At 36.5% G+C, this 17,253-nt stretch overlaps 1 protein-coding gene across 1 annotated transcript in view; it reads left to right on the top strand.

Moving 5' to 3' along the window:
• Positions 1-17,253, top strand: part of CDH8 (cadherin 8, type 2) — a 144,856-nt gene that overhangs the window by 46,336 nt on the left and 81,267 nt on the right. Inside the window, exon 3 of the mRNA XM_010145833.1 lies at positions 5,920-6,214. Coding sequence (XP_010144135.1) covers positions 5,920-6,214 — 295 coding nt within the window. The remainder of the gene's footprint in view (positions 1-5,919; positions 6,215-17,253) is intronic.

Raw genomic sequence — 17,253 nt, 5'->3', positions numbered from 1 at the left:
TTCCCTGCATCCGTGGTCACAATCAGTGAATTAGAACAAACAGATTGTTAGATCCTAATCTTGTCTCCAGTTTTTAAACAGCAGTTCACTCTAGTGTATTATAAGATGATAGTGAAAGGTAAGCAATGAAAAGCAGTTTGTGCACAGTTGCGGTATGAATATAAACAGAGACAAAATTAGCAAATCAAATAGAATAAAAAAGCAGCAGGAAAGAATAAACACAAACATAAAAGAAGCCATCTGGAATCAAAGATACTCAAATGACATGGTAGGAAACTGAGGCAGACAAAAGCAGAGATTACACTCCTAAATGAAAGTGTTAGGGATGTTACTGCTTTAATTCTCTTTGAATACGGTTATGAAACTGAGAAGTGTGAGCAGTAATGCCTTTTGACAGTTACTCCAGAGGCTTCAGGTTGCACGATCCTTATATCGTATAACTTAAATGAAACCTTTGTCTTCCATAGATACGTTTGTTTCCTTTCTGAAAGTGTCCCAAGTACTGACCTTATGTCAGGGACATGAAATCTGTGCCCCAATTTGTCATTACCCTGAATAATAATGCAGAATATTTGGTTTTCTGCTTCCCCGTTGTGCAGCTATAATTCCCATTACTAAATATGGGATCAGCCTATCCATGGAGAATATGAAAGATTCTATTAAACTGAAATTACGTTCACTTTATTAATGCTGCATTGTGCGCCAATGAATTGGATCTATCAATAATAGTTAAGTTACGAATGATTTTTTTAAACCGTGTCATCAATAAACATGCTTGTTGTCCATTATGTGTCAGAGCACATCAACAATACACACAAAAACCTTCTCTAACACCTAATGATGTTCATATTTTTAGGAAAAATTCACATACAGAAAGAAACACATAGTAAGGTGCCTTACAGATTTTGTATGTATTGATATATATATATATGGTTGTAAAAGTCACTCAAATCCCTTCGTACTTTCATAGTATGAGCTAGAGCTTCTTAGAAACCAGCAGTTTTGGAAAAGTCATAAAAGCTGAAAATTCTGTCTCTAGGTTTATTAAATGGTGTCTGCCTCATAAATGAGAAGTTTTATTGAAAAGTGTACGTAAAAATAGAAGAACCTGAACCATTTGGATAGTGTGGGTGTGTGGTATGTGTATCTGTCTAAAGTCAGGTGAAAATCAGTGATGCAGTAGTTAATCCCTTAAAAAAGATTCCAGAGAAAGGAGACGAATAATGCAACTTTTAAAATGAAGTTTTAAGGGCAGATTATACGTTTTCCCTTGGAACAAGTGAGGGGTAATTCCCTTGTAATTATATGAGTACGAATTAATTACTTTCTAACAAACTCAAATAAAAACTTGACTACATAATACTGCCTTCTCTTAATTAAAAATGTCCAAGAGCATTTTCATATTACATAGATTTCACCCGTCTTGTGAAATACTGATATATTTATGCTTTTTTACTAATATGAGGAAACTGGGGTTCTAAATCCTCCTTTTGTTGATGCATCTCATTACGGGCTAGTCCGTATCAAGTTATGCATCAACAACGCACCTGCAGAGGACTCCCACAAAGTCCAGTCAATAGCTTTCTGCTACTTCTCGGTACGGAGCAGATCCAAGTGCATTGTGTACTTTACTGATGGTGAACAGAGGGTTTGAACATGAAATTTGTGCTGAGAAAGCTGTTGTTTTGACTACCACTGATTTGCCAGGTAGCTGACTGAGAGCAGGTGAGACAACTTCCATCTGCAGAAGAGACTCATAAATCTCTCTGCGTGCTCAGAATTGCAGAATTTGACAAACCGAGCCTGGATCTTCTGCAGCTTTTGTCCATACATTAAGGCCTTGGCTGCATCCGTGGTAGTGAACAAAGTATTTGAGAAAATGTGGTTAAATATATGATGAACAAGTATCTATGGAATAGGAGAATTTAATATCAGTAACATGCTCATGAATTCAGTTTTTACTTCAGAGCAGTACTTCTACATTTACAGAATATGGAGGCTCTTTGAGTACGTTTTTTCTCTGCAATTTCTCTTGCAGTGATTGTAATTATGCATGTTTGTAATATATGTACATGGGAGACTAAATATGTTATATATTTGAATAGCATGTTGACAGTACTTTTAAATATGCATTCATTATTAGTGAAAATAGCATCAGTTTTGTGGAAGTGTGCCCTGTGTGCTGTTACCTTTACTGCTGGCTTCATTGATTATCGTCTGTATTATAACACAGAGTAGAAAAGGAGCTGTTAATGATTAGGAACTACAGTGTTCAGAGGGTTCGTTTTAAACAAAGATCCTGTGCTGAGGCTATATGGGATGCATTAGTAGCATATTAATACAGAGCAACTGCACCACCATTAATAATAGGAGAGGATCCAAAACCTTTCCTCTTGCCGTAAATCCAGGCGCAAATTGGGTGATGGGGTTGCATCTGCTACTTTAAGGGAGAGAGGTGTTTGAATTTACAGTCCCACAGGTAGGGCAGTGATGGAGGGAAAAGATTTCACTTCTTTTTGAAGTCTAATTAACTGAATCTCACATAAAGGAAGAGGGTTGGTTTGACTCACTCTGAACATGATTAAGTTTTCCAGTAAACATGCTTTTCTGTTTGTTTTGGGATGCTGTCTGGTAGCAGGACATAGGGGCTAACTATAGATGTTTCCTCTTTTAAATAGAAATTCTTGTTACATTTCTCAATATTGCTCTGAAATATCAGAGGTCAGGTTTCAAGCACAAGCACAAAAAATAAAGCTACAGGTATGGAAAGCGGTTTTGCATTTATGTTTGTGTGGCTTTTTCTTCAGAAACCAATATTAATTTATCGTATTCATTATGCCTCTCTATCATTCACCTAGACCCTACATAATTATGTGTTTAATGATCTTTAACCTTCACGTGAATACAGCTTGCTGAAGGTTGGCAATTGCTTTAAATTATCATTCACATCTGGTAGAAGAGAAGAAATACTACCTGGGAAAAAATACTGTACTTTCTGACTTAGAATTTCACTTCAGTTCTGTGATCTAACTTTGAAGCAGGTGATGATGTTCTAATCCTAAATCCAAACAATTAAATGATTTTGGAAAAATGGTTCTTCTATACATCATTTATTGTAATATTTTGATATTGGAGTATCAGGATGTCAAAACCTAGAAAAGCTATTTTAATTTGGCAGCCTGGATGCATACCATAAAAAGTACGTAAGATTTCAGTAAATGCTGAATTTTCATTAAATATTTTCATTAAATATCTGACTATTAATCTTTGGGTAGAAATCTGATTTACTGCTGATAAGAGATTCAACATAAAACTGTAAAATGCTTCTAGCTCTTCCACTTTTTGTCTAATGTTTAGCCCTTCCTTTTCTAGTGTTTCAAATAACAATACCTGTTTCTTTCTTTGGAGACAAAGGACTTCAACGTGTTAGAAAAAACAATTAATAGTAATCATAATCTTTTTTACATTTTAATTGTTGATATCTTACTAGCACTGCAAAGATTTTATTGCTCTACGTTAGTTTATACCACAACTGATTTATGAACCATAACTTCTGTTGGGTAATACATGTAAGACTTACACTGGAAATTATACTGACAGCTTCTCCTGTTTATTAGCAAATAGCGAATTGGAGAACCTTTGAGCATTCTCAAATATCTCTCTGGAATATCTAATTTACCCAGCCAGTGCTGCCTTAGAAATTCAGATTATAATTTTTCGCTTTACAGCTCCTAGTAGTAGAACCAAGCTCTTCCCAATTCTTTGTTGTGTGTGTCCAGACAATGTTGAGCTATGTCATCACTGTAACTCAGCTAGAAATATTCTGCCAGAACCTTCATATGCAATGTTAGTAACGTATTGATTTCATGGAGGGATCAAACAGATTCTTAAAGTGTAAACAATCTGTTTAAAACACAGACAGATTCTGGATTGATCTCAACAGTCTCTGGGATCCTGAAAATAATTTTTTATGTTGCTGACATCTAGATTGACTATAATCCTGCTCATAAGAACAATAATCTTTAAAATAAAAAACGGTTGTATTGAAGTCTTACTGAGAAGACAAAACTGCAGCACCAGCCACCAGGAGAGTGCTGGAAACTTAAATTAACACAACGTAAATTATGCTGATTGTTCTCAAGTAAAAGGTGATGGCAAGTATAAAAAGTAGTAGTTTGAGTTTTTGGATGTCTATGTGTGTGTTCACGTGGGTTGGGTAGGAAGAGTGAACTGGGTTGAGTCATTCATATTCAGAGGCAGTTAAAGTGCTTTTAAAAAGTTGTTAAAGCAATGGTGTGGTAGTAGCTGGCGTGGTAATAATGTGTTGCCCAGAAGAAGACGGAGGATGAAGTTACCTCTTGCAGTCAGTGGGAGTTCTGCTATTATTGCAGAGCAGAGAATATACTGGTGGCCCAGGATTTTGCATGTATAATAAACCAGATCAACCGGAAAAATCAAACGTGATTGCCATCGTCCGCTGTGCTCACTGCAACAATTCAAGATTCCTTTTTTGCGAGGTGCTGTTAACGAGTTTTCTAAGCTCTCATTCCTGAACAGCTAATTTGCAGCTATAACCGTGTGTGACCAATTATCTGCTGAAGAACCTGCAGAGCCTGCTTGTGGCGTGACGTAAAAATCTACTTGTGGCTTATCTGTAGCCAGTGTTACAAGGCTTTTTTCCACACCTATTTTAATAGCCTAATATCAAATGACAGTGCTGCCTGGCCCTAGGAACCACTGCCATCACTTGAAGAGTAAAATGCATAACCAGCAACAATTTCTGTTGAGCTGTCTGCACAAAAGTGAGCAAACAGTAACAAGTCTAGTAGTAGCTGTTGTAAGTCGTGTTGCAGCTATCCTAAACAGGCTGTATGTGTTTCCTTCAGACTATCTTGGGGGAGGCAGAGATAAAAAAAAAACAAGTTACATTTTTAATGATGTGTTACTCAGTTCTTATTCATATTGAGCTACATTTAATAGTACATAGTATTTAAAGCAGTATTACTATATATTTTATTATCCTATATTTTTGAGTGTGTTGACATTAAGGCATACGGTCCACCAATTGGTGTGCTCGCCCTCACAAATTAAATGTTATTGGACATAATCTGATATTTAGTATTTGGCTCTGAGCCGACAAAAAAATCTATGGAAGTCCTTTGTTTGTCTCCGGTGTTCTTCAGTTCAGGCTTTTAATTAACAAAATAATTCAAAGAAAAGAAGAAAACCTGTTTTCCCCATACTGTTCCAGATTATTATAATCCTATCCTGTTTTTTGAAAAGACGAGTACAATTTATATATTATTTTTTCTAATGGGCCATTGAGGAGAATGGTAAGATGTGGGTAAGGGATCTCTTTTATTTCTGGAAACTTACTTTAACAAAGCTTTCTTTCAGGGGAAATACTTTTTGAATAAAGATCTTGGTACCTTTAAAGTTCCGCTAACAGTAGAGTTATGATAAGATTCTGAGTTTCTGTGAATACTGTCTGTTACAACATTTACACGGATGCCAGTGTTCAGCCATTTTCAGTCACCTGAAAATATCTGAATATGTATTAATGTTAATCCTTCTTTTTCCCTTTGATCTAATAGGTTAAGAACATTTTGTTCTTGTTTGTGTTGACTGGTAATAGTTCTGAAGACATTTACATTTTAGAACAGGGATTTAAAATATATATAACAGCTGCTTTTTAAATAGAAAGTCTAATTATGGCTATGATTACATTCACTTTTGATTAGTATGCATACAAATCCCTACGCTCCTTTTGTGTTCAAGCAGAGATATGGATCACTGGTGCTAAGATTAAAGTACAAAAGAGTAGCTTGACAAAATGTATGGTTAGACCAATGCAAAAAAAAAAAAAATCTGGGTGTAATTTTTGTCTCTAAAATACCTTTTTTCTTCCCCTTCTATTAGTTACACACAGACATGGATCCTGGCAGCAGCAAAATCAAGTATATTCTGTCAGGAGATGGAGCTGGAACAATCTTTGTCATCAATGACAAGACTGGAGACATTCATGCCATGAAAAGGCTTGACCGTGAGGAAAAAGCTGAATACACTCTAACAGCTCAAGCAGTCGACAGGGACACAAACCAACCTCTGGAGCCTCCTTCAGAATTCATTATCAAAGTTCAAGATATCAATGACAATGCCCCAGAGTTTGTTGATGGTCCGTATCATGCCACGGTTCCAGAAATGTCTGTTGTAGGTACGTATGTCTAAACATGGATGAACTTTGATTACTCACAGTTTAAACTATGCCGGTATGCCATTGCGATGTCGATGAATAATAAGATATTTATTATGTTGTTAGCATTAATTTGCATATTTTCAAATCTCTTCTTGGCCAAAGCTTTCATCTGCAGCACAATAGTAGAGTCCCTTAGTAGTAAGAAAATGACTAACAGATGTATTAATGTGTCTTTCTTTGTCCAACAACACTTTAATGGGCTAAATTTATAATCCCCTTATGACGCTGTAGTTAGAGTATTGTTATTGAGAAGGATTTATCAAGATTTGTTCCAACATGACACTCTAATCCTATTGATATTTTGTTGATGTTTAATTATCTGTTCGTGTATTTTCATACACAGATGTGTCACTTGCAGTATGTTGATACATACTTATCTGTTTTCTTCTAAGTGCAACTGTAATCTGCCAGAAACATTGAAATGAGAGATGCTGTGTTTTGGAATTGATGGTTGCGCTCTAGAGTGGACTTAGCCAGTTAGCCATAGGATTTGTGTAAAAGATGGAAGGGGTAAACAGAGAAAGCTGTGGTAAAAGATGGTGAAAAGGGAAATTAACTGTGTGAAAGGGGAGAAAAAGAAAGGAGTAGGAAATAATCTTCTTAATATGTTTTACTTATTTGTTCGTTTTGTCAGATTAGCGTGAATCTACTTCCTTGTGGATTAATATATTAGAATTTTTTTGCATAATTTTTCCCTTGTTCTGTATTTGCAAATGTCTAAGTATGTACTTGCAGAGGTACATATTTACGTGCTCAATGCTCAGTCCCTACTGACATATACATACGGAGTGTAGGTGATCTTTAGCTGTTCCTAAAGCAAAAGGGAAATAAACACATCAAACCAAAAGTCTCAGTTTCAGGGTAATGGAATAATTCAGTGTAAGGAAAAACATCAAAATCTGGCCGTGAAAAGCAGAGTAAATTCTAATGCTTTCTACTATTAGGCTGAGGGTAATGTGCTTTTCAGCAATTTGTCTGCATCTGTCAAAGCAAGATAATTGAAGGAGTGCCAAGGCACTTCTTTGTAAAATAAAGCAACACCCTATCCAAAACTTTCAAAAGCACCAGTTGGTCATGTTTAGTTAAAAAAAGGAGGAATGTGAGGAGTCAGAACCATCCTCTCACTCCCATTTAGTACAATCGAGTTGTACCAGGTCACTTTCAAAGGTAGGCGTGGAGTACTGACTAGATGGTGATACCTGAGCCTTCATTTTTTTCCTGAACATTTCTCTGGCAGATTTTCCTATCTTGATTGCACTGACTTGCTTGTGCTGAAACTGATACGTGATGAATTTTCAAGCCTGCATGTCAGTTCTTTTACCAAAATGTAGGTTTAACTTGGTAAGTTATTTCTAATTATACAGCAGCCCGAACATAATATGGACCTGCTTTCAGAAGATATTTTTGTCAAGCTCTATGCAAAAAAAAGGCTTAATTAAATAAATTATTTAAAAAAAGAAAGAAGAAGAAAAGAAAGAGGGAGTAGGAGAAGGAGGAAAGGAAATTGAAGGCAGTAAATCCTGATGTGAATGGGACTTACTTGGCATTCTAGGAAAAAAGAAAATGAAGATATATGCAGGCAAGAAAATATGGTTTCTGATCGCAAAGGCTACCATAAAAATAATTTATATCTGTTCATATGAGCAATATTTATAATCCTGAGTGAAGAAATGGCCCCTATCCAAGGAGTATTCACCATAAAGTAGATGGGGGGAAAAAAAAAAAAACAAACCCAAAACTTTGACAGGAAGTTAGTCAGAAGATCAGATGAATAAAATTCTAGTGAATTGCTTAACGTGAGGTTTAAAATATCGTAAAACTGCAATGACAGCAAGAGAATAAAAGGTAAAACATTAACAAAAGTGAGGAAAAGTGAAAAAATTGAGAAAAGTGTTACAGTCAAAGGGGGTGGGTGGGGAATGTAAAGGAAGGTCACGAGAGATGAATTAAAAGATCTGGGAAACTTTGTAGTAGAAGATTTTAGAAGAAATGGGCAATGCCCCAACATAGATGTCAAAGATTAGTGAAAGGGGCTGGTTTTTGGAGGATACGATTTCACCTGTTTCCCCTAGCATGGTGGGAGAAAGAGAAACAGTTCTTCACTGAACTGCCTCTGAAATCATGTAGTTCCACATTTTTACGTATTCTTAGGCTGCATGGAAGAGTTTGGTCCAAAACAAGTTTTGTTCTAAGAACACAAAATACAGGTAGAAATTTGCTATAGATTATCTCAGAGGTCTACCATTTAGATTAACTTTATTACTGAAACTACACGAGTTTTGCACATTTATCTCTTATGATCTCTGAAACTTTCATGGTTTTTATGACATTCCTAGGGGTGCATGTTTTCAAGCACTTTCTTTAAAGAAGTACAAACATACTCCTGCTCTTCTGTTGAAAACCAAAACCTAATTCTCGGATGCCACTTCATGACTCTGTTTGCCATTGCTTTACAAGGGTCGTGAATGACTGTAAAATCTCTGCAGCATACATGGTCAAGTCTGTGTGTTAACCTCTGAAGGAACCAAATTTCAAGGCTGGAAAGTTCAAGATGAGAGTGTTACCGTCCCACAAATGTTGCTGTTACTATTTTGTTCCTCTTTTAACCCACGGGTATCAACATCAAGAGCTGTACTAAATGATACTCTGTACATTATTATAACTTTATTTAAGTTTTGTTAGTCCTCTTAATATTACTTCACCTTCTCTATAATGTTTATGAAAAAACTGTCTCCTTTCGGAGTTCAAGGGGGGGGTTTTGTTGGTTTTTTTCTTTTTTTTTTTTTTGGCTACACTAGGAGTATTTCACTTCCATTATCCACTTACTTAATTCCCCCTAAAGAGATCTCCACCCACTGTTAATTTCAGCCTTGACATTTCTACAACACACTCATCAGTAGACAGTGTTCTTATTCAGGATAAAACAAAGTCCTACTAAACCTCTTCTTTTTTTGAAATGCTCATACCAATTCAGATTGCTCTGAAACAGAAGAGGAAATCATATGCTATATATATATATAGTACTTATGTAATGAGGATGCAGTACAAGGGATTTTATTTTTAGACCTCTGTGGAAAGCATTGCATAAAATACAGATGAACGAATTAACCTTTCATTTTTCTGTAACGTGATGTTGAGGTTCCAATACAGTGCAGTTTTTCTACTAGGTACATTGGATACTGGTCTTATGTTCCTTGCTGAGAAGCAATCTATTCTATGAATGTCAGCGGTATTTTGCATGACTATCTAGAACATGGATGATACATTATGGGGATGTGAAAACTGCAATGTACGTGCAAACATTCTATATGGGATATGTATGAATGTGTGCGTATGCCTCAATATGGGATTATCCCGTGTATATTGCCACAATCCAGCCTATTTGATTTTTTATGTTATGTATCAGTGATATCTGGAAAACCCTGCTTCACTACTAAAACAAAAGAAAAGGATTTTCATTGCTTTCCTCCCACTGCTTTATGCAAAACGATTAGTATTACACTGTGTTATCTCCAGTAGGAATGCGATTAGTATTACACTGTGTTATCTCCCGTAGGAATGATGCTCACTTTTCAGCTGTCTTCACAGAACACACACCCACATACGTACCGAGTGGTGTGTATCGTTACCATGTTCAGAGTTATTCTGAAATAATTTATTTCTCTCTTTCCTCAGAGGAGCACATTCCAGAAAAAGTTCTGAGAACTAAATTGAATTTTCCCATATTTCATCTTTGTGTTCCTTAATTTTTTTTTACATAATTCCCATATAATCTCCACAGTAAGCCCCATTCCCTAACTCCAAAATGATAAGTTTGATTGTGAAAGCTAACACTGTATATGGAGAATATGCTCTTTGCTCAAGCTGAGCACTTCAATATTTTAATTCTGTTACTAATTTTCTTACGGAATTAAAGATCAGAAAGTGAAATCTATGGAATCGCTTCATTATAATAGTATTGCATTTCATAAATAGGAAATAATTTAATTTGTCTATAAGTCTTGTTTAATCACTTTTAGATGTGAAGGGACACACTGGGAATGAAAACCAGTTAAAACCTTTTAAGAAGAGATTCAGCTAAGCTTCTGGGAGGAAGAACCCCGTGACTCTTTTTTCCCCCCGTTTGCCTGTGAGCTCTGTATATATCCCTGCAATGAAGATAGCACATTATGTAAATGAATGAGCAATCTTAGAATATCCACAAGGGTAATTGGAACTGATCCTGTAGCTTATTTAAAGAAAAAAGGAAAAGAAAAAAGAAAAAACCCATACCACCTCCCCTCAAGTATGCTGTTTCTGTGTTGCCTTCTCAGTGATGCACCGATTCATGAATTCCATGAAAGGATGCTGCAGAGGTGATAATGGGAGCAAAAGTGGATATTGTCTCCCCACAGTATAGTCTCAGGGTCTTTTTTTCAGGAGAGGAATGAGGAGTGAAATATCTTCATTTCGTTCTTAGTGAGGCTGAGAGTGTTTAGACAGATAGTGTCATGTTGAAAGACAGAAGACGGCAGAAGTAGAGTGACAAGCGTGTTGGTGAAATAAAAAAAGGACACAGATGGAAAAAGAACAAAAGCCATAAGGGAAAAGAATTCTCTGATAGTTTGCCTGAATTAAGGTAAACAGACAAACTTTAATAATCTCCAAATACTAAGAATTCCCCTAGAAGTCATAAAAACCCCATCTTAAAATACATACAGTGGAACTCAGTCTGCCATTGCTCTAGAAATGCTTTTGCCTTTAACGCTTGAAAATATTTAACAACGTGAAAAAGCTTAGAATAATATTTTTGTACATAAATGCTTCCATGAAAGCTATTTACTGGAGGAAAAAGATTTGTATTGAAAAGGGTTTAGGCTTTCAGTTGAGTCAGGATATCAATTTCCAATTTCGGCACAGGCACTCAGCGGTGTTTTTCTTTGGATCAAAGTTTGCCCTTGATTACACCACTGTAAACAAGAAATCATTCAATCTTTTTTTCCCCCCCAAACAGAACAGAGTTGTTTAGTTTAGCCATGTATCGTAGAAGCTCACTCTACAGAGTGCAGCTTTTCTTTCCAGTTCTCCCAAAGGTATTAGTTCTCTTCCAGTTAGAAATTGTTTGCAAAAGGATAAAATCAGCGGAATATGAAATCAACATGCACTGTGTTATATGAATAGTGATAAAATAACTTGATAAATGAGAAAGTTACGATAAAAAGCTGACCTGAAATGTTATCAAGATCACCCACACTGTCTAACTGGTACTTTTTGCGATGTATTCATCGATTTTCAAGGCACCGAGCATGACTGTTAAATCAATGATAGTTTGTCACAAAAATGTAGAGTAAAAGGACTGTATTACTGGGGTCAACTACAAATTAGCCTGCAGGGTGAATGTGAAGGGAGTGCAAAAGTTAAGGAAAAAACCAGCAGATGTTGTAAAATATGGCAACAATGTAACAGCTGTTAGAAAATGTATATCTTCACGTTGTCTTGTTCCAGTACTTGTTCGTCTTGTGCATAATCAAATTCACTAGCTGTGGTACTGAAGAACATTTTACGTGAGCGATTTATTTAGTGACTCTGTGTGTGTTGAAAATCTTCTGTACGATCTGCGTAACTGAGACACGATTCCAAAAGCAGAGTCGTAAGTAACCTTATGGAACTGGTTAGGATATATTCAAAACCAAGTCTTCTACTTAATTTGACTTGTTATTGAGCCTTGAAAAAGCATATTGCTGAGTGCTCCTGCTATTATTTTTGTACTTTCCATTTCTCTTGAGTTCTGATTGAAAATGTCATTATCTTTTTATGTTGCCCTTGAGCTCAAGGACCATGGATAAGTACGATATTGCTCTTCAGGGGTTTCTAATCTGACCCTTTAGTTGCACTGACCTATTTTGTGCTGAGTGTGCCAAGCTAGTACATTGACTTCATACAAAATTGCTAAAATCAGTGGGATCGCTCAAATTACTTCATACCAATGGCTGCAAGTACTTGAATGTTCGGGTTCTGAAGACGCTGGTTCTTGGAAATATCTGAGCCAAATATGAAGCTATTAACATGTAGTAGTTTCTTAGACAAAAGCTGCTTTTTTCCTCTCCATTAACTGTCAGCAATTTGACACAAATTTTCCATTTTTGCACATGTGCATTCCCTGTGCACAAAGGAACATTGTGCAAATGACACATAGTGAAGATAAACTCCTCAGGAGAAAGTCTTTTGGATCGGAATTGAAGTCACAGTTCCGTATAGAGTTCCGTATAGAGGAATACACTTTCCTATGATGTTCCCGTTTCACAGGATGAGGACAGCCAGCCTTAGCTGTGTTGATCATATGAGGGCAGAGCAGAGAAAATTCTGGCAGTCTTCAGTGCATGCTTCTATAGTCCGATGTAATCTACAGGAATCTGTCCTGCTGTCACTTTTCCATCTGATTTTGGTTCTCATATAGTCACAGACATCTTGTTCTTGTTGCAGATATTCTGCTTCTGAAATTCTTTGTGATTGCTTTCATTCGTACATACCAAACACATTTTTTTACTTCTGTTCTCTGACTATATAAAAATAAGTCTTTGACTCAATTTTCTGATAGATTCTCTTTTGGTTACAAGTTTAAATCTTCTCTTAGCACAGATTTTTTACAATTTTCCCAAGTTTCAAATTCTGAAAAAAAAAAAGTGTTTAAAACAGCGGTAGGGTTTTTGTTTTGTTGGCTTTGAAAGCGTGCCGCTTAATTTTTCCAAACAGCTATGCTTGTGATATGAGCCCATTTGCTGACAAGTGGAAGATGCCTAAGTGGCAAACAGATGAGAGGGTGCAGACCAGTACAGATTTCTGCCAGACTGCGTCTCTGTGAAATGCCACAGAACTGGACTGGAACATACTCTCTCTTCTTTTCAGCTGTGGGAAATACAGACAATTTCTAACCATGAGGTAGAAAGTTCTAGGTTAGAAAATAAAATTCAGTGTAGTAGTACTTTTGCAGAAACTTCTATAATACAACATATCACTCCACTAACACAAAAGATTTAGCTTTAGAACCCCAGGGACCAATACTCCTCAGACTCTGTTAATTCTGATGGCCTCCATTAGACATCTCTTTGCTGGACTCACTTGACATTTGGGAAAATGGATCCAATTCAGAATCCATTTTTTTTTCTGGCACTGGTCATTCCCCACCCTGTGCTGAATTGGTTCCTGTATTCAGTTGCTGAATCTATAGCACTTACTGTTTCTTTATGAATACAGATAAGCACTTGCCTGTGGAGCTCATGTCAACAGGGCTTTCTCATGAATCAGCTGGTGGAGTACTGCTGGGCAGCTGAGTCAACTGTAGCCTTTCCCCAGGGCCCACATGGTCTCTGCTACCATATGCTTGCTCCACAGTGGCCTGAGGGGGCAATATTTCAGAGTCTGCTTTTGCAGCCTGGATTACAGTTGCTGGCATTATGGGCTTCACTCTACCAAAGAAAGCAAGCAGAGCATCAAAGGTGCAAGATTATACCAGCCATGTTCTGTTTTTACAACAGAAAGTTATAAATGAAAGAATTTCTGCAGTAAACAGCCAGGGCTTCTTTATTATTTATTTATATTTGTATACAATACACCTGAGCATAACCTGAAACTTCCACCGAGATCAACAAGCCTTATGGTACTATTTTTTTTTTCCTGCTTGGAAATATAGTGTACAGCATAATCCAATTTTACTGTCTTTGCCTGGGGATCTCACAGAATGAATGCTGATGAAATAGTCAATTGATTAGAGATGAGCAGAGTTTCAAAAAGTCCTGAACAAAAGAATGAGTATTTCCCACATCTCTCACAAATACCAATTAATATGCTATAGCGAAGGTGATATTTAAAGAGAGAATAAAAAAATAACATTAAAAGAAAACATAATTCTTTAAGCCAAACATAAAATATGTTTTACCCTTTACTGTTGCCTGTGATGTTACAGACTGTATTCTAATCCTAACAAACAGCCACCCAGGGGAATTTATAAAGGAATAACTGCAGGCTCTCTAATGGCACCATCTTGTAAGTTGTAGCAAGAAAGAGCTGCCAACTTTAAAACTGAAAAGGCAGTGTCCTTTCTTATTAGATTCACACAAGATAAATCCAAGCAGTGGGTAACATCAGCAGGTTATCTATATGTAGATCTGAATATGTATTTCGGATCTAAAATATTTTTGTTTCCAAAAGATCACGTTAAAAAGGCAGTATGAGAGTTCTAAAACAATTAATTTATGCACAAAAATTTGTAAAATATGTGGTTTATTAGATTTCACAGCCATGCTTCCTACAGTCCTCATTATAGAACCATAAAATGCTGAAGGCTGCCAGCTTGCTCCATTGTCTGTGGGCTGTGCAGAAGGCATTTTTCTCCTATGCATAGCAAGCACCTTGCATTCTTCTGCAGTTACACATTTGCATACAATATATTTTTACCATTTCCTTCACTTGATAAAAAGTCCTCAAAATGACACGAGGAGTCTAGAAACGTTGTGTTACGTGTGGTAGGGTATTCAGCTTTTCAGAGATTTTGACTCATACTGCATGATATTAACATTTTTTAAAGGTTTCATTAAGTTTCTAAACCACTTACTCTAGAAATTGCATTAAGAAATATATAACACTTGGAAGAAACAACTCAGTTTCCCCTTCTGCTTATGAAGCTGAACCTGACTTAGTATGTCAGAGTTGCACCAAAAGATTATCTTCCTGGTGAAAACAGGAAACTCTTTCTTGCATTTTCCTGCATGTTACATAATTTATGTAGTAGCTATTTCCTACTGTTGACTAAGCTGCTCCTGTTCGATTCTTTCAGACACTTTTATTAAGCCAGAGTTTTCAGGTGTTAAAACTTCTAGTTTAAACTATCAATTCTTTGGGGCAGTATCTGCCATTTCCTGTAGGTTTCTAGAGTACTGGGTTCTTAAATCTCTTTTTCAGTGCATTTGAGTGACATTAGATATGACTCCTCATGTGAAACAAACTAGCAAAACAAACAAGTAATCCTTTGTTACTGTAATCCTTTAGTTTTAAAAAAAGATTAATATGAAATAATTCAGTTGCCATTTATTTCACAATTGTCTATCTATGCAATTGTCTATATAAGTATGTAAGTGTACATAGGTGTTTATATATATATGGAAAAGAATGTCCGTATATATATATGGAAAATCAAGTCTTGCGAGATTTGTACTTGTCCTGTATGTTGGTGTGCCAGCTTTACATGCCTAAAGTTCCTGGTGAGTTACTGTTATAGACTGGTATGGCCTATTTTGACTACATCCACATGTGAGAGTAGTCATATGATTGAAATTCAGGCATTCACATTAGCTGGCTAATTTAATTTGGATTCCTCTCTGATCAACCAATAAAGAAGGATCCCATGACAGGACAATTCTGTCTTCCTCCCTTAGAGCAGAAAGCTAGTGCAACTGGGTATCTAATTTAGCCAGTTGAGCCTAAACTGAGTTGTATGAATAACCCTCTTTTCCTTCTTTACCTTAATCATCATAAACAAGATCGTGACAGCATCACAGTATTTCACTGCTTAGAGTCAAATAAATTACAGCTGGGAAAGACAAATTACGCTATTAGTTAATCTTGCCGTCTTTCTAGGGTTTCCCCGTAGAATACATTATCTAGCATCCTATGCAACAGAGTGAACTCTTCAGTGAGAAGGATTCTGTTATTTCCCTTGGGGAGCTATTCCTCGTTGTGCAATTTCTCATTGTAAGGAAGCTTTTGTTGTTGTTTTTCTCTTTGCAGAAGATTAAGTGAAGTCTTGTATCTATGTATTTATATGGTTCTTATCACCTATATCGGTATTACATCTGTAAAGTACACAGATTTTCTTTCTCATTTCTCCTTTGGAGTGGCTGTATAGAGGATTCTACTGCAGATATAGTAGAACATATTCTGGCCTTCCTGTGTCTCTAGCATGTCAAGCACAAGTTGCCCATTTTTCCTTTAGAGGACCATTCTGGCCCCTAGATCTACCCCTTACCACTGCTTAGGATGTCATTTTCCACCTCTATTAATTTTTTTGTCACCGAAAGAAGTCCATTGGACACTTAGAAAACAAATACTCTTCTGTTTTTCACATGCTTTCCTTTGAGTATGGGAAGGTCTCCTGAAAAAAACCCACAAGACCTCTGTCATCTCTTCTCAATGCAGTCCTTAAAACTCTATCGTGATACCTGCATACCGCAGGCACGGTGGGGCAGGTGTGCTCACCTGACAGCAGGTAGGTCAGGCAGCAGCACCACTTTGTGCTGACAGCATTGCTTCCCAGGATGACTTGCACCCTCTTGTCATCTCCTTGTCTCTCTTCAGCTGTTTGCCTGCATTTGTCTTTCCTGGTAGGCTGCTCTTGGAGTCTTTGGGCAGAGAACTTTCTTGCATTGTAAGATCTGATACACTTATTGGGTTTTCAGAGCTTTGGCAGTAAAGTAGTTATTAATAATAATAAAAATACATTCAAGTACTGATGTAGAAGGTAGGAGTGAAATAACACAAGATCAGTGAAAATACCCTAAAACACTCAGACAACATACCCACAGATATCAGTGTATCTCTGTGCGCGGGCACCAAGCTATGCAATTTAAAATACCAATCATATTTGTTTGTATTTTGCATATGTTAAGTTCTGAAGTTTTCTGTTCCATATATGTTTTCTTTATTTGGTTAACGAAATCTCCTAATTCACGGATTTTGTGTTTAGAAATGGTCTTGTAGAGAATAATACAGCCTTAGAACTATGCTTTTGTATTTTAAAAAAATCAGCAACAATTAAAAACAAGTAAGAGTAAGTTTCTTCAGCTTTGAGGCAGTAATAATTTACATGTCAAGAAGTTATACGGGGTTTTATGAGATTATTGCAGTTTTATTCAATAAAAAATTGTTACCATGACAACAACTGTCTTGCTACCTGTGAGATTATAGCAAAGGAGGACAGTGAAGAAAAGGCTTCATTTTGGAAAGAATGCTTATCTGACCTGCTG

This window comes from Buceros rhinoceros, unplaced genomic scaffold, assembly GCF_000710305.1.
Source record: "Buceros rhinoceros silvestris isolate BGI_N320 unplaced genomic scaffold, ASM71030v1 scaffold18861, whole genome shotgun sequence".
NCBI classification, from domain to species: domain Eukaryota; kingdom Metazoa; phylum Chordata; class Aves; order Bucerotiformes; family Bucerotidae; genus Buceros; species Buceros rhinoceros.
The sequence above is the reverse complement of the archived record's forward strand: the minus strand, read 5'-3'. Positions and strand labels throughout refer to the sequence as shown.